The sequence below is a fragment of the Emys orbicularis genome, chromosome 25 (genome assembly GCF_028017835.1).
Source record: "Emys orbicularis isolate rEmyOrb1 chromosome 25, rEmyOrb1.hap1, whole genome shotgun sequence".
NCBI lineage: Eukaryota > Metazoa > Chordata > Testudines > Emydidae > Emys > Emys orbicularis.
In genome coordinates this window covers 2275406-2296788 of record NC_088707.1, presented here as the reverse complement: position 1 = coordinate 2296788, position 21383 = coordinate 2275406, and the positions used below count along the sequence as shown (strand labels likewise).

Genomic DNA, 21383 nt, shown 5'->3' with positions numbered 1-21383 from the left:
GATTCTCCAAGCAGGCGCAGGGATGTAAGCGTGTGTCTCACCCCACTGATTGCCAGAGTCAACAGGCCCCCGGTGACAGCCCAGGGACAGGGCCGCCTTGAGTCCTTCAAAACTACCGTTTGAAAAGGTCGCTGGGGAATTAAAAACCCATCTAGGGCTGAGCGCCCCCCCATCAGCTCCCATGGGTGCTCTGCCTCACAGGGAGACGAGACAAAAGGGTGCCCCGCCCTGCAGCCTCCTCGCCGGCTGCCCTGTGTGGTGCTGGGGCGACGCAGGGGCTCCGGCGTCGGGGGGGGGTCACGCCCAGTGTGGACTGAGGGGGCCGGTGGGTTTGTCCCTATGGGCGAGGTCCTGCAGCTGGGACCCATCCCGCACGTCACCCTAGTGCCAGCTAGCCCAGCCATAGCCCTCCCCGCCCCCCGCGGAGCCGGCGGGACCCACTTCTGGTGCCCCCGGCACCTCTGACTGCCCCAATTCCCTGGCCCAGCCCTGGGGTGCCGGGTGGCTCAGGGAGGGGCAGTTCACCTGCCCAGGTGCCCCCTTTGCCGGGGAAACTGAGGCGCATTGGCTGGGGCGCTGCCTTTGCCTTTAGCTGGAAAGGCGTCAGAGTGGCTCGTACCTGGGATTAGCCATCAGGCCACGTAGGGGCTCGTCTGGCTCGGCCCCCCCCACCGGCTGGGTGGCCTTTGCCCGCTCGCGCTGCCTCTTTTCTCAGCCATGGCTTGGCTGCTTTGCGGGCCAGCGCTTTGGGGCGGGGGGGAAGCATCCAGCACAATTCCCCCCCCCCAACACACATCTCACGGGGGGGGGCACTTGGGCCCCACGCTAATAGACACCCTCTCCCGGGAGAGGCTGGCCGCAGCCTGCCGGGCCTTTCGGGCTGGACCAGCCAAGCTGAATGACGCCCCCCCATGGAACAGGGCACATGGCCTGTGACGCACACGGTACAGCCAGAGGAGGCGGGGTTGGGGAGCTGGAAGGCGGGGCTTCTACCCAGCGGGGTGGAGCCTAGCCCCCTGCACCACCTTTAAAAAGCAGGGGCTTGTCACCTGGCATGACAGAGGTGAAAATCTCGAGGTGACACCTGATTCCTGCGTCTGCTCGTTGCCGCCGGACTCCAGCAGGTGAGACCGCTGGGGGCCCCTGTCAGCGATGGGGAGGGGGGGAGTGCTAATGATTGGGGGGGGGGCTCACAGATCTGGGGCTCGCCTGCAGCTGGGCGTCTTTGTGCCACCCGCCGCCGCTAGGGTCTCCTTTAGCTCACGTCCCACGAGTGCGTCCCTGGTCCCTCCACCCTAGCTACTTGTGTCACTGGCTCCACTGTCAACTGCCCAAGACCCTCGGTCTCCGGCCGGTCACGGCAGGTGCGAAATCCTGCTGCTGGGACAAATGGGGGGTGCTGAGCATAGCTCCCCTCCCCCGCATGCCAGGGGCTGGCTGCTTCACACACAGTACCTGGCCCGTGCCTTGGTAGGGCAGAAAATGGCACCGGCATACGCTGTTAGCTGCAAAGACCGAGACGGGCCAGGCCTGGCAGCTTGTTCCCAGGGACCAGGACAGGCTTGGCCCCTGCAGGACTCCCCTCCCCTCCTTCCCCCCCCAAGTGCCTGCTGGCCGGCTCGGACCTGTGGGCAGCCGACAATGGCCTTGTGCCCCCTTTGCCCGGTGCTGCCCTGACCAGCCCCGTCCCTGGCACGGTGTGAGCGGTTCAGCTATGGGCACCAAACCCCCCGCCCCTGTGCTAGTGTGGGAACTGGTGTGGGGGTGGGGGGACCCAGTGGGCCTGCGCGTGTCACGCCTGACACTATGGCGTTTGTTCTTACTCTGAAAGCTCCTGGCGCTGATCAGGGGGGCGGGGGCTGCCCTGACCCTGCCTGGAACAGCTGGGGCGGCGGGGGGGTCTCTATGCCTTGGGCAAACTCACTGCACATGCCCCCCCCCACCCATCAGGCGTGCATGATACCCGGCTGTGTTTGACCCACATATCACCGAGGGGGGAGGGGGGGGCTCTGTCTGCACTGGCAGGGGTTGAGGGAGCAGGTTAAGGGGCCGGTTTAGGGCTTTGCCAGTTGTGAGGCACAAAGGCTGGGGAGAGCCTTGTGCCGGGCCCAAAGTGCCAGCGTGTCTTGAAGCACCCGCTGAGCATGCCCTCGGCTGGGCGACCCGCCCTGGCTGGTGAGCACCAGCCCCCCCCCACTCCTCTCGAGTTCCCGGGGAGGCTGCTGCAGCAGGACTCTGTCCCAGCCCGGAGCAGGGCGCAGCACCAGCCCCCAGCAGCCCCGTCTCCTCCCTTGCAGCCATGAAAGGAGAGCTGTGCCTGTGCCTGCTGCTCGTTGTCCTGGTGAGCCCCTGCCTCTCCCGGCCGGACACCCACCAGCTGGGCAGCGCACCGGGCCCTGACGAGCGCAGGAGCAGCGGGACTGACCCTGGCCCTGTCCGGAGAGACTTGCTCGAGGCCCTGTCTCAGGACCAGAAGCTCCTCATGGCCAAGTTCCTGCCCCACATCTACGCAGGTAGGAGCCGCAGCGGGGCCAGCGCCAGGCACACGCCAATCCTGGCCCTTAAAGCCTGTTTGTAATTGGTGCCTGACCCCCCCCTCCCGCTTTTAAACCCGCTTGTAGGACTCGCACCTTCCAGCCTCCACTGATGGGCAGCCACCTCTGGGGTGGGACACGGCTGCTGTTCACACACCCCAGGATAGTTGGGGGGGGGGAACGTGGGGGATTCCACCCGACTGGATTGGTGCTGGGGGGGTGGGCAGGTTGGCTGCCCCACCCCGGGGCTGCCGGGCTGCCGTTCAGCTCAGAGACCATTGGCCACTCTTGCCCTGGCCCTCACTGCTCTCTGGCTTCCGTTCACCGGGGGGGGGGGGGGGGGGGGACAGCTGACCGGGTTCCCCTGAGGCCAGCCCCTCCCCACACAGCACTTTGGTGCAGCTCAGGGGGTGCCGCCAGCGGGCTCTGGGCAGGGGGTTAATTGGTGTCTCTGCTCCCACTCCTGGCAGAGCTGGCAAACCGGGAGGGGCACTGGCATGAGGACGCTGCCCTGCGCCCCCTGCACGACCACGATTATCCCGGCTGGATGGACTTCGGGCGCCGGAGCCTGTCCGAGTCCGACGAGGCCTCCTAGAGGAGCAGCGTCCCGCGGGGCTTGGCTCCGCCCTGCCCGTGGGGGCGGAGCAACTGCAGGCTCCACCCTCTGGTACATATTTTTAAGCATGTCACACACGACCTTGTCTTCAAAGCCCTTTGCTGCTGCTCACCAATAAACTCTGCTCAGCAAACCCCTGTGGTGTCTGTTCTCGCTGCGCCGTGAGCTAGGCCGGACGGGGGCCGGGCCTGAGGCCACAGCAGGACACCTGGGTTCTGCCCCATGTCCCCTCCCAGGGCCTCACTCCCCCCTGGGGGATGGGGCGGGACGAGCAGCTTTAGGGGCTCAGGACACAGCTTCCCAGGCAGCCCCCGGCAGGGCACCACCAGCGCCCCAGGGACACTGATGGCGAGGCCGTCAGCCCCACCTGGGTGCCCCGGGGTTTTTGCTCTCCCATGGAGCCGGACGCAGCTCACTGTGGCCCTGGAACCTAGGACTGGCTTCCACCCAGAGACTCCCAGCCCGGGTTTGCTCCTGGGCGGGGACGGGGACGGGCAGCTCGCCCCACAGGCTCAGGGTGCAGTGAGCGACAGTGGGGGTTTGCTGGGGCTCAGGTAGCCCTGGGTAGCCGGCCTTGAACCCAGGGCAGGCAGCTGCAAGGGCCACCTCCCCTCCGGGCACAGTCCCGCTGCCCCACCTGAGGCCAATGCATGGTACTTTATGTTACTTTATTCTGTTGAAGCCAGTGCTTCCTTCCCCCCCCCCCCTTCTGCTCACTTTAAACATAAAGATGGTGGGGGGGGGGGTGGAGCTATAGCCAGAGAATCTCTCCCCCCACCCTTAATTAAAAAGCCAAGGCCCAGCCTGGGGCTCCAGTCCCCTCTATGGCCACAGGGGGGCAGCCTGCAAAGGGGTGAGCTGGTGCCCTAGGGGACAGGTAATGCTGGGGGCGGGTGGAGTGAAGATGGGGTGGGGAAGTCGAGGGGGTGTCAGAGGTTCCAGGCCTCGGCAGGGGGAGGGGGGAAGACGGGAAAAGCAGCAGCAGGTGGAGCCGGCAGCAGGGTGAGGTCTGGTCATGCTGCAGCTCCCTGGCCAGCCTGGGCCAGCAAGGCCTGAAGTGGAGAGGGAAGGTTGCTCCCGCCCCCAGCATAGGGCTCCTCCCCAGCAGCAGCTGCCCCCACCCCTGCACCATTGCTTTCCATGCCCACTAGCCCTCCGTGTTCAGGACTCACTGGTCAAGCCCTGAGGCAGGAGAAGGGCTTCCAAAGAGCAGAGTGAGTGGTAAGAAAGCCCAACAATCCCATGACTCCAGGAGCTGGGGCTGAAGGAAAACAATTGCAAGAATCGTAATAAAATTGCCAGTGCTGGCCCCGCTTCTCCCTGCCCCTGGCCCCAGATGTGTGGACGATGCCAGCGCTCAGCTGCTGGGCCAGTCCTGTCAGGCTAAGTGTGTCCACTCAGAACAGCTGTGAGCTCAGGCCCAAGCAGCTGCAGAGTGAGTGAGTGAGTGAGTGAGTGTGTGAGTGTCTCGCGCTGCTTGCAGGGGTGTTTCAACCAACCCCTCCAAGCAGCCACCCTCACTGCAGGACAGCTCAGCAGCGGGAGCTGCTTTAGTCCGGGCCCCTGTGGGCGACACGAGCACCATCCCGCCCCCCCCCCCCCCCCCCCCCCACCCGCAGGTCCCTGCAGCGTTCACGTGGAGCAGGGCCTACACGCCTGGCTCCTGCCCCATGCAGCACAGGGCAAGAGTGAGACGAGGGACCGGCCTTTGAAAGGCCACAACCAAGCAGCCAACCCCTGCCAACCCCCCCAGCCTCACACCTGCTTTGCTAAGCCCATAGGGGCAGCTCTGGAGACCACCCCACTGCTGGGGTCTTGTCAGGGCCAGGCCCATCAGCCTCAGCACACCCGGCGCTTGAGGTGTCTGGCCCCACAAGCCCCCGCCCTGCTCAGATAGCGCCGCAAACACCAGGCTGGAGCCGGTTCTGATTACGTCGTGTTTATTTCACCAGAAAAAGACAGCTGGGGGGCAGGGGTAACACCAGCTAGTGCAGAGACTAGAGAGAACAGCGGGACTTTGGGAGCAGCAGATGTGCATGCAACAGCTACTCTGACCCAGGAACCTGAGCCACGCCCCCAGCAGCATGCAGGCCCCGCCCCCTGCTGGGAAGGGGCGGAGCCTTCTCAGTAGCTTAGTTTATTGATACTAGACAAAACAGTTGTTTAAAAATCTCAGTGTTTTTAAAAGACTGGCCGGCTGCTGGCCCAGGGCCGCGCCCTGCTGGGTGCCTGGAAATCGCACAGCCCAGCCCTGCCTGCCCAGGAATTCGAGTACAGCCCGGGGCCAGGGACTCGGGCCAGAATTGCTTGGGCTGGGCTGGGCAGTTCTGCAATTGTCCAACATTAACAGTAGAGCAGGGCCCACAGGACAGCCCAGGACCTCCTGCATTTACCCCTCCCTGCCTCTCCAGGAGGGCTGATTGCCTCCCCCCCCTCCCCGTGGGGCCCGGCCCAGCCCTCAGGCTGTTACAAGGACGGCCTGGCACGTCCTTAAGAGAGTCACTGCCCCCTCCCCGGCTGGAGCAACACTGCCTGTTCCTCATCTAGGTCCTAAGCCCCCCACTCCCCTTGACAGCCGCGGCCACAGGACCCGGCCTTCCCCACCCCTATGTTCGGCTAAAAGCGAGTGTGAGGAGGGGGCTCAGGCAGTGACGGGAGCCACCGGCACCACCTCATGTAAACCACAGACCTGAGCCGCTTCCCTGACTGTGGTTCCAAGGACAGATATCCCCCCCCCCCCAAAAAAAAAAAATCTGTGCCCACCAGCTTTAGTGGAAGGCAAGTTCAGGGCTCAGGGAGGTGGCTAGAGCCCCTAGGAGCAGGGGCTGCGCAAACTTCCCTCCCCAGAGCCACTGCCCCTCAGCCCCAGAGCTTCCAGACCCAATTTCGTGATCCTGACCCCCCCCCAGCCCCTACCTCTTGCAGCCCCCCAGAAGCAGCGGAGGCTGAGATGCTGCTGTCCTGCCGAGGGAGCAGGGGGAAGGATAGGACAGGGGACGGAGGCCCCCCCAGGAGGCCCCCCCCGGCCCCAGCGTGCACTCAGTGCTCCCCGGGCAGGCAGGGCTGCCCTGCTAGTGCTGCTCCAAGCCCCTGCTCTGAAGAGACCAGAGCCAACGTTACTGCCCAAAGCTGAGTTCCAGCTCAGCAGAGTGTCCCCGGCCTCACCCCCTTGTCACGGGGCATGCGGGAGACCTGCTGCACTGGGGGGGGTTGCCATAGGGCAGCCTGAGGCCCCCAGGGGACACGTCCCCTACTCCCGGCTCAGTGGCAGAGATCCCAGGTGCTTATTAAACTGCAGCAGCTGATGCACCCGTTCTCATGGCCACTCAGAAAACGGTCACCCCACCTCCGCCATCACCTGTGGCCCCCCTGCCCTCACACTGGGGACCCACTAACTGTGGCTGGAAATAAATTATGACAAAGCAGACCCCTCCGCTGAGACCAGCTCCCGCCAGCAGCCCAGACCCGGATGGATCACCGCTCTCACCCCCCCTCGCCGGCTCCCGGCTGGCTGGAAAGGGGGTGATGGGGAGGCCCAGGAGGGAGCCACGTTGCTCTGCAGGGGGTCATAGCCCAGCGAGGAGGCTCACGGCTGCGTGGTGGGGGCCGGCGGCCCGACGGGCTGTCTGCTCTCCCCTGCGCCCCGGAAGGAGGCCTCTCCTCTGGCCACCACTTTGTCCAGCCTGAGTCTCTTCAGCTTCTCCACCAGGTTCCAGCTGAAGATGTTGCTCTTGCTCTGGGCTCCGCTGGGCCCAGCGGCCCTGCCGTCATCCAGCCCGTGGGCCCTCGGGAAGGGCTGAGCCAAGCCTGAGCTGCCCAGAGACCTCCCCCCCAGGCTGTCCCACTGCTCCCTCAAGGGGGAGAGCCAGGAGGGGGGCTCCGGCGCCCGTAGCGCAGCCAGGGCATTGCCAGCCCGCACCGAAGCAGAGATGCCGTGTTCCAGCAGCAGCGTGACGAGTCCGAGAGGCGCAGACAGTGCCCTGGGGCCAGGCTCCAGCGCCTGGGGCACGGGGCCAGCGGCACTCAGCCTGTCAAAGGGCCCACAAGAGGGCACGACTGTATTATAAAGACTGGGGAGGAGAGAGAGGGGAGAGAGCTGGTCAGTACAAGGAGGTGGCAGCCCCACAGGCGGAGCCTGACCTAGGAACGAGGAGCTCTGACTCTGGGGTGAGCTTTCCCCACAGTGCCCTGACCTCTGGCGCTCCCCATGCCCCATTCTCCCCACCCCCTGGCTCTGTGCCAAGCTCCAGACTCCTGGGTTCTACTCCTGGCTCTGTCCCTGACTCGCTCTGGGGCCCTGACTGTCCAGGTGCCACAGGCTCCTGCCCGGCGCAGTATGACGCCCCCTGCAGCCCTTGCAAACACCCATTGCCAGCACTGAAGGAATTTGCCCTGGGTGAGAACTGGTCTGTTCGGGGAGTCCCTCACCCACGGCTAGCTCTGCCCTGGGCAAGGAGCTCCTCTTTCCAGGCACCGGTCCCATTAGCTCGTTTGCTTAACGAATCCTTTACCGTTAACCTGCAGCAGCCAACCCCCACCCCCCCTTAGCCAAGTCACAAGGAGCGGAGAGCCCCCAGCGAGTTTGGGACCCCCTTGCCCAGGCTCGGGGCAGCCATGTTAGTCTCTTTAGGCCTAGAGAGAAAAGGGAGGGGGGTTAATGGCACATCCTGTGTCCAGGCAGCTACTGGTTAGTGGGTTAGTTGGTGCTCCCCAGAGACAGAGGCTGGACCCAGGCTGCTCCCCCCACATGCAGGGGGGGCACAACCTACCCACATGGAGCATGGCACTGCCAGGGCCCCTGGCACGTTGGGAATCTCAGCCCCGGGGGCAGCTCCTGCTGTCCAATTGCTCATTCATGTCAGTCAGGGCCAGGTCTCTGCAGAGAGCCGACTCCTGGGCTGCACAGAACTCCCTTCATCTCATGGGAGGCAACAGCTGCCCATTCCCTCTTGCTCCAGCGCTGGGCCCAGCTCCGACGGGCTCGGCAGCCGGCCAGGAGCAGCCACCCGCTGGTTCCTTCGGGAGCAGGGCTTCTTAGCACCCAACCCGCACGACAGGGACACCTGGGTTCGCCAGTTCCCAAGCGCAGCCGGGGGGGGACATAATGGGGCCCGTAGGGAGGAGCAGCCTGGCCCAGCCTCTGCAGTCCAGTCCAGCGGTGACCCCACTCACACCTCGCAGCCTGCAGGGGGGCAGACTTGGGGGACAGCGGAGTCCTGACCCAGAGCAGGGGCCAGCTGGCGATAGCCCCCTGGGATCCCGCCCAGACAGGCAGCAGGGGGCGCTCCACAGAGAGCTGGAGGGACCCTTCCTGCAGTGTGCACGTCCCCTGCCCCCCAAGCTCGGTGTCTGTGGAGCTGCCGCGCCCGGCTGCCAGCGTGATACGGGGACTCTTACGTTAGCACCGAGCGCCTCAGAGCGTCAGGGGCTGCAGGAGGCGCCTGCCCCAGGAGTGTCGCTGCCTAGAACCAGCAGCCCAAGGTGGGGGCGGGGGGAGAAAAGGAGACAGGTTAGAGAGGGGACGATTGGTTCGCAGGGAGATGATGGGGGTGGGAGGGCAGGGCCCTTGCCGCCTTACCTGGGCGTCACTGTGGTGATCTCCTTGTTGGGGTGTAAGATGTGGCAGGTGGTGATGGTGAATGTAGATGGAGTCTGGGGGAGGTTGTTAATGGAGGAGTGGAACGCTGGCATGGACAGGAGACACGGGGTTAATGTATGGGTGGGGGATGGACAGAGACCTGGGGGGCACGGGCCCCCGGCGAGTCAGCAGGGAGGCAGACGTGGGTGGGGGCAGGGAGACCCTGGCTGGCTCTCAGACCCATGGGCTCTGTAGGGCTCCCGGGGGACCCCAGCCGGGGCAGAGATTCGAGGACCGAGGATGATGTTTCCTGAGCAGGCCAAGGGCCCCTTTGTGCACACCAGGCACATGAGAGCAGCTCCCTGGGGCAAGAGAACAAAGGCATCGGGGGACCGGAGCGCCTCACAGGGACTGGGGGAGAGAGTCTCTCGGGCCCTGGCACAGCTGCCCAGACAGAGACTGGCGAGATGGCCGGATGCAGCGTCCACATGCGGATGACTGAGACAAGATGGACGTGCAGACCGACACAGAAGGAGACGGCGGTTGGGGTCAGGGGGACGGGGCAAGTCCTGGAAGCACCTGGATGGGGTGGAGCAGAGGACGCCAGCCTTGTCGCACCCCAGCAGGGGACATGGCAAGTCCCGCTGGCCGGGCAGGGCCAGGCTGATACCTGCCTGCTGCTGGCTCAGGGTCCCGCCAGGGCAGGCTCACCCCTCCCCTCCCCATTAGCCCCCACTCACCACTGGAGCAGCCCTTGGCTTTGGACGGGGTGGAGGCAGCGAGTGCCGGGAAGGCGCTCAGGTCCACGTCGTCCTCCTCAAGGTCGTTCAGATTGTAGACCTCCTCCAGGTCCACGTCCAGCTGCCGGAAGTCTTTGGTGAGCACGCCGGGCCGGGGGTCCAGGATCCCGCCCAGGTTGGGCTTCGCCAGCTGCTGCCAGTGGTGGAGAGTCACCGAGCCTGGGGACAGAGACACCAGCCATGCAGATCTCCAGCCCTCAGCTCCATCCCATGCCGCCAGGGGCCCCAGTGCACAGAGCCCTCCCCAAGCCACCTTCTGCAGCGGGGGAACATCCCAGGTTTGCAACACAGGAGACCCCAGCAGCGATGACATGGCTCTGCCCAGTCCAGCCCCTGGAGGGCAGCAGCGTTCACAGCACCCAGCTGGCTTCCGGGGGACACCGGTGGGAGAATTTGGGTCTTAAACGGACTCAAATGGTGAGCTCAGCTGGGAGGAGGGAGTGAAAGTTCATCAACGGTCACAGTAACTGAGGCTGCTGAATGGCGACGGGAAAAGGAAGGACAGACAGACCTGCGTTGAAACTGTGCTCAGTAAAAACAGAAGATGGTGGAAGCAGAAATTAAGGTCCCAAAATGGGGGTGCTGGCTATTAGGCCTAAGTGTGGGACAATAAGGGGACAGGCTGTTCCCCTCCCCTCCCCAATGCTCTCTTGGGGCCTCAAAGAGACTTTGGGGGGGGAAGACAAAAGAAGAGAGGGGCTCCTGAAGCAAGTTTCACCATTATGGCTGCTACCCTCCCCCCCTCCCCCTGGGCCATCCGCAGCCTAATGCAGAGAGACCCTGAGCAGACCAGGCCAGAGACATCACCACCTCTCCCGGTTCCCGCTGAATCCCAGACCCCCCGGGATGAAACGGGGTTGGACTTTCACAGCAGCCACAAGGAAAGCTCCAGCTCCTCGCCGCGGACTTCCTCCCCTGCTGGACAGGTGTTACCCACCGAGACCCTGCCACACTGGGGGGGCGGGGGGGGTGTTCCTGCTAGAGCTCCCCAGCTAATGGGAGAGAACAAAAATTGTTCCACTGAACGCCTCACTGACCCCTTCCACGTCAGAGGCTTTAACCGGTTTGCCGTCTCCTGTAGTGGGAGGATTGTTATGTTTGTATTTTGTATAATTTAGAATAAAGGATAAAGACTAGTAACGTAGCCTGTATTAGATTATTGATGTAGGATTTGATCATATCCTGCCAGCCACCCTTTCTGACAGCAGGAAGAAATGGCCTAGGGGGCCATTGGTAAAGATGCATCAGCCAGAATCTGAGCTGATTTCAAGGCAGTAACAGACCTTTTAGGGTCACCACTTGTTGTAGGTTTTAGCATTTTAAAGTAAAACAATGCAATGATTGATGTTCCTGTTCAAATGCGCTGTGTAAATCAAGCCTGTGTTGTGTGTGAATGTGGGTGTTGGAAGAGAAGTGTAAAGGCCTCACTGGGCCAGACGTTCTAGGGAGGAACCGAGGACAAACGTAAGGGCACCAGGAGATTGCAACACGCCCCTATTGAAATGTCAGAGGATGGCAAATTAACGACTCTAAAAATAAAACCAGCATCTACCAATGGGGACAAAATAGCTGTGATCAAAGCCAGCCTGGGGTAACTCCCTGAACAACTTAATAAAAAAAACAAACAAAAATTAAATAAAAAAAAATTAAACTAACAAGCACTCAAACAACAATTACAGCATAACAGTGCAAAACTCAGTCCCAATTAAAAAAACCAACCCACACTATATAAACAGGGGGCCTTGCCATAAAGCTTTGGGTTCCTCCGGCCAAGACTTCCCTGGAGCATCGTGTTGCGACCGACAAAACCCGGCTCCTCTCTACCCGTGATCAACCGAGCTGGCCACTAGGAGGATCCAAACTCTAAACTGGGAATGAGAACATCGACTGGCGGGAAAGCGTGTGTGATTGAATGCATGTGCTAATTGTTGTATTTCCAATAAATGCGGCCTGTTGCCTTTTCCCCTGAAAAAGATCCCGTGTGCTGTTATAAGCAGAACACTCGTCTGTCCCTTCGCAGGCTGCGGGCTCCGGATGCCCAGCCCCGGACCTCATTCAAGGCTGTTTAATGCTGTGAGCCCAAACCTGGCCTGTTCCTCACCACCCGCCCTGGGGCCCCCCTCTGTGCCAGGTGCCCCAGGCCCGCTTGTTCCCCTCACTCACCTTCCAGGGGCTTGACGATCTGCAGCTTGTCTGGCAGGTAGGAGAGGGAGCCGAGGGAGAAGCCGGAACCTCCGGTGTGCTCCGAGCTGCCCGAGTAGTTGGTGCCGGTGGACAGGATGCTGTCGTTGGGCGTGAGGAAGCCGCTGGAGCTCTCCACGTCCCTGGCCAGTTGGTTCAGCTTCTGCTCGCGCTCCGTCTCGAAGAAGGAGCGCTCCGAGGCGTGGTTCTCCTGGCGGGCGGACAGACGCTGCAGCGCTGCCTCCAGGTCGTGCCTGCCTGGGGTGCCTGGGGTGCCCCGCAGCTTCTCCTCGCCCCTGCCGTGGGGAAGCAGGAGATAGTCAGCCCCGCAGCTGGGTGTGCCCTGAGAAGGGCCACACAGTGTCCTGGCTGGGGTACCCACACCGGGCCCCCGGGCACCCCCCCAGTGCAAGGGGCACCATGCCGGGGCCGGGCCCCCAGGCACCCCCCCAGTGCAAGGGGCACCATGCCGGGGCCGGGCCCCCGGGCACCCCCCCAGTGCAAGGGGCACCATGCCGGGGCCGGGCCCCCGGGCACCCCCCCAGTGCAAGGGGCACCATGCCGGGGCCGGGCCCCCGGGCACCCCCCCAGTGCAAGGGGCACCATGCCGGGGCCGGGCCCCCGGGCACCCCCCCAGTGCAAGGGGCACCATGCCGGGGCCGGGCCCCAGAGGGTGAGAAGCTGGCTCAGCTGACTAGTGCACTGTCATCTCTGGGGTAGACCCTTCCTCTCCATTAGCCCCTCGCTGGGTTGGGTCCTGGCACCAGAGCCAAGGGGGCCACCTGCACCGATCTCACACGCCAGCTACACCCCACTGGGGCACGGCCGGACCCAGCCACGCTGCTCCAATCTCCTGACCTCACACACCAGTAGAACATCAACAAGGAGACCCAGGAGAGCCCAGCAGGGGTCAGGTATGGGCTGGGTGCGGATGTCTGCACCCCCCCAGCGTCCCTCCCCAGCACAGACCTTTCGGGGGAAGCCCTGACTGACCCCAGCCCACCAGTGCATGGCACCCGCCTTCCCAGCCACCAAGAGAGGGGGAGGGGCACTTACAGGGCGCTCTCCAGGTTCTCCGGTGCCAGGCTGGCGCTGTCTGATCCGTAATAGCTGGTGCGGGGCGTGCTGACCCGGCTACACCCTGCCGAGGGGAGGGCAGAGGACGGCTTGGAGCCGGGCAGGTTTTGGGGGGACTCCGCACGCGACTTGGCTTTGACCGCCTGGTTCACGACCTTCACTGTCTCGAAAACCCGCTTGTAGCTCCTGGAGGGGACAGCGCCCATCAGCGGGATCCCCTGTCCCGGGGGCTGCCCGCCTGCTCTCCCCCCCCCCCCAGCCAGACAGCGCCCGTCAGCGGGATCCCCTGTCCCAGGGGCCCACCCACCCCTCCCCCCTGCCAGACAGCATCATCGGGGGCTTGGCCCTCCAGCCCTCATCTGGGCCCAGGGGACACCCCCTCAGCCCCCATCCATCACATGGGTCCACTCATCAGATTCACTGGGTCCATGAGTTGCAGCTAAGCCTGTGCCCTGGCAGCCAGTTGGCCCCACGGCCCCAGCCCCACGGCGAGGGGGAGACTCACTTGTACTCCGAGGAGGACGAGCTGTCGGCTCCTTTCCTCATGATCCCTTTGATCTCCGCAGCCAGCGAGTCCTGCAGGCAGAGAGCACGTGGCATCCCAATGGGGCCGGCGAGGGGAAATGCCAGCTGCCAGGCAGCCTGGAGCCAGCCACCCCTGGGCACCAGCGCCCAGAGCTCAGCACGGATGTGCCCAACATGCCACAGCTCGTGCATCCCTCATCTCCCTGCAAGGCAGAGCCATGCCAGCTTCCCCCCTGGGGCTGGAGCCACGGGCCTGGGCAGGCCATTCACACACGTGGTACAGTGCCCGGCTCAGCCTGGGGTGCAGCTCCAACACGCCCAGCCCTGCCAGCCCCACGCGCGGTGCCCAGGCTGGGAGTCTCCCCCGGACGGTGGTGCCCCGCGGCCGCACTCACCAGGGGCAGCAGGCTGTAGCGGTGCAGGCTGCTGTTGGGGAGGTTCCGGGCGCGCAGGGTTTTGCTCTCCTCCTGGGCCTCGTGCAGCATGCCCTCGCACTCGGCATATTTCTCCTGCAGGTCCTGCAGCTGCACGGGCACAGGACAGGGGTCAGGGTGGGGGCAGCAGGGCCTGGCACCCCACCACCCTCAGCATGGCAGCTGCGCCCACGTCCCACGCTAAGAGAGCGAGTCTGGGCCTGCGGGCGCCGGAGGCGGAGCCCGGTGGATGGAGCAGCGGCGGCTGAGCGCTGAGCCCAGCACCGCCCTGCCCGAGGGACTCACCTCCGTGTGCAGCTTCTGCTGAGACTCCTTTGTCGCGGCCAGATGCTGCTGCAGCTCGTCCACCTCCGCGCCGTACTGGGGGAGACACAGCAGGTCAGGGCTGCCGTCACCCCCCACCTCCCCGACGCAGGCCGCTCCCCGGCCCCGGGGCAGGCACTCACCGTGCGGCACTTCTGCTGCAGGTCCACGATCTGGGCCAGGAGCTGGCTGATCTCCTCCTGCTGCCGGGCCGTGTCCTCGGTCTTGCGGGCCAGCTCCTCGGAGAGAGAGGCCACCTGCCGGCTGGCTTCAGCTGGAGGGAGGGGGGCGGGAGATTAGCTGCTGAGCCGGGAGCCACCCCCCAGCCCGGCCGTGCCCCATGGAGACCTGGATTCCATGCCCAGCGCCCGCGGTCTCCGGTGTCTGAGCTGGGGAGAGCTCACAGCCGTGCGAGGACTGGCCCCCGAAGTGAGGCCACTGCAGCCCCCTCCCCACAGAGCCCCCCACCCCCCCCGGCCAGGCCAGGCGCCGACGTACAGAACTGTTCCACGCAGTCCAGCATCAGCTGCTGCTCCTGGTCCTCGTACTGGCAGGTTTCCGTGGTGATGCTGGTGGCCTGGGAGAGAGATAACGAGCGAGCGTTAACCACGCAGTGACCAACCCCCACCCACGCCCGCTCCACAACACGGCCTGATTCTGCAGGGCTTCCGATCGGGAACAGCCCCCTGCTCGCACGCAGCACCAGGGCGGGAGCAAAGGGGGCCCCAGCTGCCAGCCAGGGGTGGGCAGGGGGAGCAGCTGGGACAGGGGTCCCTGGGGGCCAAGAATCCCCCCACCCACCAGGTCACTAGCTGCCTGTTCCTAGGAGCCACAAGTTACCACCCGCCTCGCCCATCGCCTGCCCAGCCCAGCCCGGCACAGAGCTTCCCCCTCGGCCAGCCCAGACCACCCCAGCCCGGCACAGAGCTCCCCCCCCCGCCACCCCACCCCACAGCGCCCGCCCCCCCCCCCCGCCAGCCCAGCCCAGTGCACTGCCCCCCCCCAACTCTCACCTCCAAGCGCAGCTTCTGGTTCTCCTCCTCCAGGGCCCTGAGTTTCTGCTGCAGGGCGTCGTACTGCACGTGCTGCTGCAGGGACAGCGAGGACTCGTTCCGCCGAAGCCTGGGGGGCAGAGGGGCCGTGAGCAGCCGCCCAGCCCAGCCCCGCCCACAGCATCGCCACTGGGCAGGGAGCAGCCCGTAGGCCCCCATAACCCCCACCCCCCAGGAGGGGGGAGCAGCCTGGACAGGGGCCCATAAAGCCCCATCCACCAGGCGGGAGGAAAAGGGACCCAAGCCCCTTCCTGCACCCACCTCCCTGCTGCCACCTGCTGGGAGAAGGGGCAGAGCCGCTCCGGTCCAAGGAGCTTCCCCTCCGAGAGCAGGTCCCAGCGGAGGGCAGCTCCAGGACTTTAGCGTTCGGTCACTGAGTCCGGGAGATGGGGGCCCAGCTCCGGGCCGGGCAGGACGCAGCTCTGGAGCGAGTGAGGCACGAGCCGTCCTGCAATGAGCTAGCCAAGGGCAGAGTCTCCCCCCGGCCCCCAGCGATGGGAGCAGAGCCCCCCCGGGTCACTCACGGCGTGGCAGTGGCTGTGGCCGGCTCGCTGTCCTCCACGGTGTTGGTGTAGAGATGGAGCAGATCATCCCGCATGGAGACCTCGTGCCGCAGCTGGGCAATCTGGGGGGAGACGAGAGGGCTGGGTCAGGCTCGCAGGGCTGCATGGGGGGAGCTGGCTCACCGGCTGGTACGTAGAGCCGGGGGGCTCAGCGGGTGCAGGTGCCAGGGCCCTGCTTCCCCCCCCCCGAGCCCGTGGGGGGCCTTTACCTCCTCCTTGGCCAGCTCCAGCTGCTCCTCCAGGAGCTCATTACGCTCCGTCAGGCTCCGGTTCTGCTTCAGCAGGGACTGCCCGATCCGGGCCGCGAGCTCCAGGTCCCGCTCCTTCTGCAGGGGCGGGGGGGACGGGACGAGACAACAGGCTGCTGTTAACTGGGGCAGGCCAGCAGGTACCCCATCCCACCCCCAGACTGGCCCCTCTCCACCTTACCCCCCCACCTCCTTACACACTTCCTCCCTCCCCATCCAGGTCTGACCCCTCCCCGCCCACTGACCGGTCTCCAGCCCACCCTCCCAGAACTGCTGCCCCATGCCCAGGACCCTCTTATCCCAAGCCAGGAGCCTCTCATGGCACCATGTGGGTTTGCCACCACCTCTGGGGAGGAGCAGAGATTCAGGCAAGGAGGGGGAAGCAGCTCCGCCTACCTCCTCCAGCAGGTTGGTCACCGCGTCAAGATCATGGTAGGTCTTTGTGACCCTGCCGACCCGCTCGGAACAGAGGACTGTGAAACAGCAAGAAAGAAAGAGGGTTGGTTCCCCATCACATCACCAGCCTCCTAGCTCCCCTGGAACGGGTCGCTTCACCTCCCACTGAAATGCAGCCACCTCTGGGGTGAAGCCATCAGCTGCCCAGCCACTGCAAACTACAGCTTTAGGACAGGGTGTGCAAGAGCAGGAGTGCCCAGGGAGGCAGGATGTCGATCCCTGGGGTGCATTCTGGAACAAGGAAAGGGAAGCCAGTGCTCCCCCACAGCACGCTAGAAGCAGGAGGTGTTCAGTGGAACTGAGAGGGAGGAAGGGCGGTGCAGTGGTTAGAGCACTGACTGGGGACCCAGGTTCGAGTCCCTGCTCTGCCACAGAGCCCTGTGTGCTTGGTCCAGACACTTAACCTCTCTATGCCTCAGTTCCCCATCTGTACAATGGGGATAACAGGGCAGGGGGGCTGCGAGGATAAATGCAACGAAGATTGTGCTGTGCTCAGACACCCTGGGGACGGGGGCCAGACAAGTGCCTTAGACAGAGCACATTTGTAACTGTAGAGAGGGAGCATGTAATTTGTGCAATACACAGTCTGCCTGTGGAACTCACTGCTACAAGGCGGCATCGAGGCCAAGAGCTCGGCAGGGAACAGATGTTAGATGTGGCTACTGGGAACCTCCGTGGCAGGTTTAGACATAGATCCTTGTACAAGGATCTAACCCCTCACACCCTGAGGCCGCTGACTGGGGGGGGAGGGTAAGGAGACGGGTCCCCGACGGGCAGGAGCCACCTGCCAAGGCCTCAGCAAAGCCCAAAGTTAAAAAGAACCTCCCGGCCCCCCCTTAACATTCTCCCCCTACACACACTTCACTGGAAGCTTGGTTGGTTACACACACACACACACACACACACACACACACACCCCTGCGCTCAGCCCCTTTCCCATCAGCCACGCTGTCCCCCAGCCCCCGTGCTGTCAGGGTGTCAGGTCCCTCTGCGGGACTTCGGTCAGACCGAGCTCCGTGGGGCCGGAGGGAATGGAAAAATCCAGGCCGCGGAGACGGGATTGGAAGCGACATCCCGGCACAGGGCCAGGCCGGAAACTGCTCAGCTCCATGAGCCTCTGTTTATACCACTGCCAGGCTCCCCAGGCCACGCCACTTCCAATCCGTCTCCCGCCTGCCCCCTCCCGCAGGAGATCCGGCGCCCTCGTTTCTCCCTGGAGCTGGGGCAGGGGCAGCCAGGAGACTTCCCCTGGGTTCCCACCTGGCTCAGCTCACTAGGGCAATGAGCTTTGGCAGGTCCCGGGCCAGCTCCGTTGCCAGTCTCCGCTCAGGACAAGTGGGACGGGTGCAATGGACACAGACGGCCAGTTCCCAGCCCACAGCCCAGCTCCCCCACCCCAGAGGGCCCCTGCAGCTAGAGAGGGATGGGCTCTCACCCGGCCTGCTCGGCCAGGCCAGCCGGGTACTCCACTCCTGGGGGATGGGTCAGGATTGTCCCTACTCTGTGCATGGAGAAACTGAGGCACCGAGCAGGGGATTGGACTTGCCCAAGGGAACAGAATCAGCAGCCAGGAGTTGAACCCAGGAGTCCTGGTTCCCAGTCCCCAGCTCTCCCCACCCTCCCTACCCAGAGACCCACCTCTCCCTATCCGGCAGCACCACAGAACGGCCCACTCTCCCAGCCAGACAGACCGATCCCTGGCATAGCCCCCCATCAGACCCCCCCTCGGCTACACCCTGCTGGGTCTCAGCACGAGCCAGCCCGGCCGATCGGCCCCTTCCTGGCCCGTGCTCGCTGCCATCCCTGGCACCTGCTGCCCTGAGCCCCCAGCCCCCCTCCTGCATCAACCCCCCCAAGCTGCTGCAGAGCAGAGAGGTGCCAGTCGAGCGCCAGCCCTGCAAGCTGCCCCGGGCCCAGGCCGACATGGGCAGGTTGCCTAAGCAACAGCCAGCTGCCCGCCATGCTGACATTACGTGGAGCCAACATGTCCTCAGGCCCTTCTAAGCAGCAGCAGCGAGGCTGGACACAGCCAGGCGCAGGGGAGAGACGCCCGAGGGAGGAAGGAAAGCAGAAGGGGCCTGCACCATGGCAGTGGGCACTAGCTCTGCTGACCCCGCCAGGAAAACCTGCCAGGGCGCAGGTCAGGCTCCTACCTGAGGGAGGAGCTAGAGAAACAGGAGGCGCTCCGCCAAGGGGCGTGGGGTCTAGCGGTTACAGGAGGGGCGCTGGGGGCCAGGACTCCTGGGTTCTATCCTCGGCTCTGTAAGGGACGTGGGGTCTAGCGGTTACAGGAGGGGCGCTGGGAGCCAGGACTCCTGGGTTCTATCCTCGGCTCTGTAAGGGACGTGGGGTCTAGCGGTTACAGGAGGGGCGCTGGGAGCCAGGACTCCTGGGTTCTATCCTCGGCTCTGTAAGGGACGTGGGGTCTAGCGGTTACAGGAGGGGCGCTGGGAGCCAGGACTCCTGGGTTCTATCCTCGGCTCTGTAAGGGACGTGGGGTCTAGCGGTTACAGGAGGGGGCGCTGGGAGCCAGGACTCCTGGGTTCTATGCTCAGCTCTGTAAGGGACGTGGGGTCTAGCGGTTACAGGAGGGGCACTGAGAGCCAGGACTCCTGGGTTCCATTTGCAAGGTGATCACTGACTTGCCAAGCAGGCCGAGGGGACAAAGCATCCCAGCTGCGTGCCTCGGTTTCCCCACCTGTTGAGCGGGGACTCTCTGCCTGGGAGGGGTGAGAGGATCAGCGAGCGATCTCCCCACCCAGAGCACTAAACCCAGCTAAGCCCAGCTGACACAGGGCCCGGGGTGCCTCTAAAGTGGGTTAGCAGGAGAAGCTCAGAGATCCCACAAATCCCATTACGTTACCCCGGTCAGCGGTGACGTCATGGCGGCGCGTTGCCATGGCGATGCCCCCACACCCCCTGATGCCCACCCCCGCTGACCCTCGGAACAGCCTGTCCCGTTCCGCCCAGCTGCTGTCTTGTCAACAACCTGGCTAATCCCGCCACCCCCGTCCCCGTCCCCACCCCCTCGGGCACCGCGCCCTGCTCCTGACACCCGGCCCGCGTGCGGGCTGGCACGTCCGCATGGCGGGCGGGGGCAGGATCCGAGAGGTCGGCCCCCTCCCCCAACGGGGCCTCGGTCTCTGCAGAGGACCCCCCCAGCGCCTCATCAGACTGCTGAACCATAATTGGAAATAATTAGAGCATGAGCTTCGTTAAGGCGTGAGTGAGTGACGGGCCGCCGGGCGGCTGCTGGGGTCTGCAGGCTGTGCGGCGAGATACAGCCCCCACCTCCCCGTAGACCAGGAATGGGCCAGGCATAGGGTGGGGGCTGTATCTCACCCCGGGGGTAGATTCGCTTGGCAGCCATTGTTTGGCGAGAGAAAACCGCCAAGCATGGGGATGCGGAAAGACGGGTCCGAGCCCCATCCCCTGGTTGCGCCCTGCCCCCCCCCCCCAGCCCCAGCTCTGCCCCCCCCAACCGTGACAAGATCAACTGCCCTCCCCCCCCACTGCTCCTCCAGCTCTCAGCCACCCCCACCCCCAAGGAGCCCCTGGCCCTGCGCTTTTGGGGGAAAGACCATCTTCCCCCTTGGGGTCACTGAGACGCCAGCGTAGCCCCCCAGCCAGGGGTCCAGGGCACCAGCTCAGAGCTCTGCATTCACCGCGCCATCCTGACACCACATTGCCCCCCCCGAGCCCTCGGCACCCACGGGTCTTCCAGCTGCAGGCCCCGTCTCCCCCAACAGCCACCCTGCAGTGAGCCAGAGGGGGGACTGGGGCGGTGGCTGGGCCCCATGTGACGCCAGCCTCCCTGCCAGGTGGCTGGAGTGGGAACGTGGGTGCCTCCTGCATCCCCCCAACATTTCCAGCTGGGCTGCCAATGGCAGCGCCGGGAAGGGGCCCCCCAGCCCTGTCGGAGAGGGCTCCAGGAAAACCTGGCGCTCCCCGGGGGGGTGGGGGGGGGCCTTCTGCTGGAGGGCAGCCCACAGCCCCTGCTACTCTAGGACCAGTCGGTGCCACACACACCTCACCCGGACGACAGGGTGCCCACCCTGCAGCCCTGGACAGATGCAGGGGCACTGCCCGGGCATCGCTGCCAGCCCAAACCCTTGGGGAAGAGCAGCCGGGCCGGACGGACCCCATTTGCCACCCTCCCCTTCCAGGAAAGGAGCCCAAGAGCACCCAACGAACTGGAGCAGACTCCTGCCCGGGCAGGGCAGACGCCCAGAGCAGTTCAGGGGCTCTCAGACCCGCTCCACGCCTGCGGCACCCGCTCCGGCCCAGGAAGCCGCCCCACGAGAGGAGAGCGACGGGGGACACCCCACCCCAAGGGGCTCTAGCACAACACGGCACAGCTGAGCCACCGGGGCGCTTCCCCCAGGCGGGGCTGGAAGCCGACAGTGGCAGGGCCAGCAGCGGGCAGCCACCCCATGAACACACACTGCCCACGGGGCCAGGCGCACCAGGGCCACCGCAAACCCGCAGCAGGCGAAAACCAGGCACCAAACCATCCACGCAGCACGAGCGAGCGCTCGCCCCAGCGCCAACGCCCGGGCAGGCCCAGCCACGCCGGAGGGGCAAGCTACAGACACCCCGGCCAGGGCAGAGCACACGGCGCAGCCCCCGGGGATGGGGCCTGGCAGATTTAGCCTTAGCCAAGCACGGGGGTTACAGACAGCAGGGCAGGATCACCGCAGAGCACTACGGGGCTGTGAAGGTCAGCGCTCAGAGCACACAGGGTCAATGCGCCCATCGCCCCCAACTCACCCCTCCACCGCCCGCCCCGGCTCTCACCTTCCTCCAGCTCGGTAGCGATCAGATCCGTGGGGCTGAGCAGAGCCGGGCTCCCGTGCACCTCGGCGTAGGCTGCGGGGCTGCTCCAGAACTCCATGGCCTGGGGCCCACGGAGCCCCCCCACCTCGCCCAGCTCAGGGGGAAACATGCAGCCAAGCGCCAGCTCCCGGAGCAAAGGGAAGATGCGGCTCTGCCGGGCTGCAGCAGCCTGTCACCGAG

General features: G+C 64.9%; 2 protein-coding genes across 2 annotated transcripts; one reads left to right on the top strand and one right to left on the bottom strand.

The window, feature by feature from the left end:
* Window positions 1–2299: 2299 nt before the first annotated feature.
* LOC135894373 (gastrin/cholecystokinin-like peptide) lies at window positions 2300–3129 on the top strand. The gene is made up of 2 exons (XM_065422432.1): window positions 2300–2513; window positions 3005–3129. Exons 1-2 carry the CDS (start codon window positions 2300–2302, stop codon window positions 3127–3129), a joined length of 339 nt encoding a protein of 112 aa, XP_065278504.1.
* A 3607-nt stretch (window positions 3130–6736) lies between these two features.
* Window positions 6737–21312, bottom strand: HAP1 (huntingtin associated protein 1). The gene is made up of 15 exons (XM_065422624.1): window positions 21165–21312; window positions 16308–16384; window positions 15873–15989; window positions 15625–15725; window positions 15062–15170; window positions 14547–14625; window positions 14192–14322; window positions 14031–14105; window positions 13707–13835; window positions 13292–13362; window positions 12766–12972; window positions 11692–12005; window positions 9469–9687; window positions 8729–8834; window positions 6737–7220 (listed from the first exon to the last, which is right to left on the bottom strand). Exons 1-15 carry the CDS (start codon window positions 21310–21312, stop codon window positions 6737–6739), a joined length of 2367 nt encoding a protein of 788 aa, XP_065278696.1.
* Between the last annotated feature and the right edge of the window lie 71 nt (window positions 21313–21383).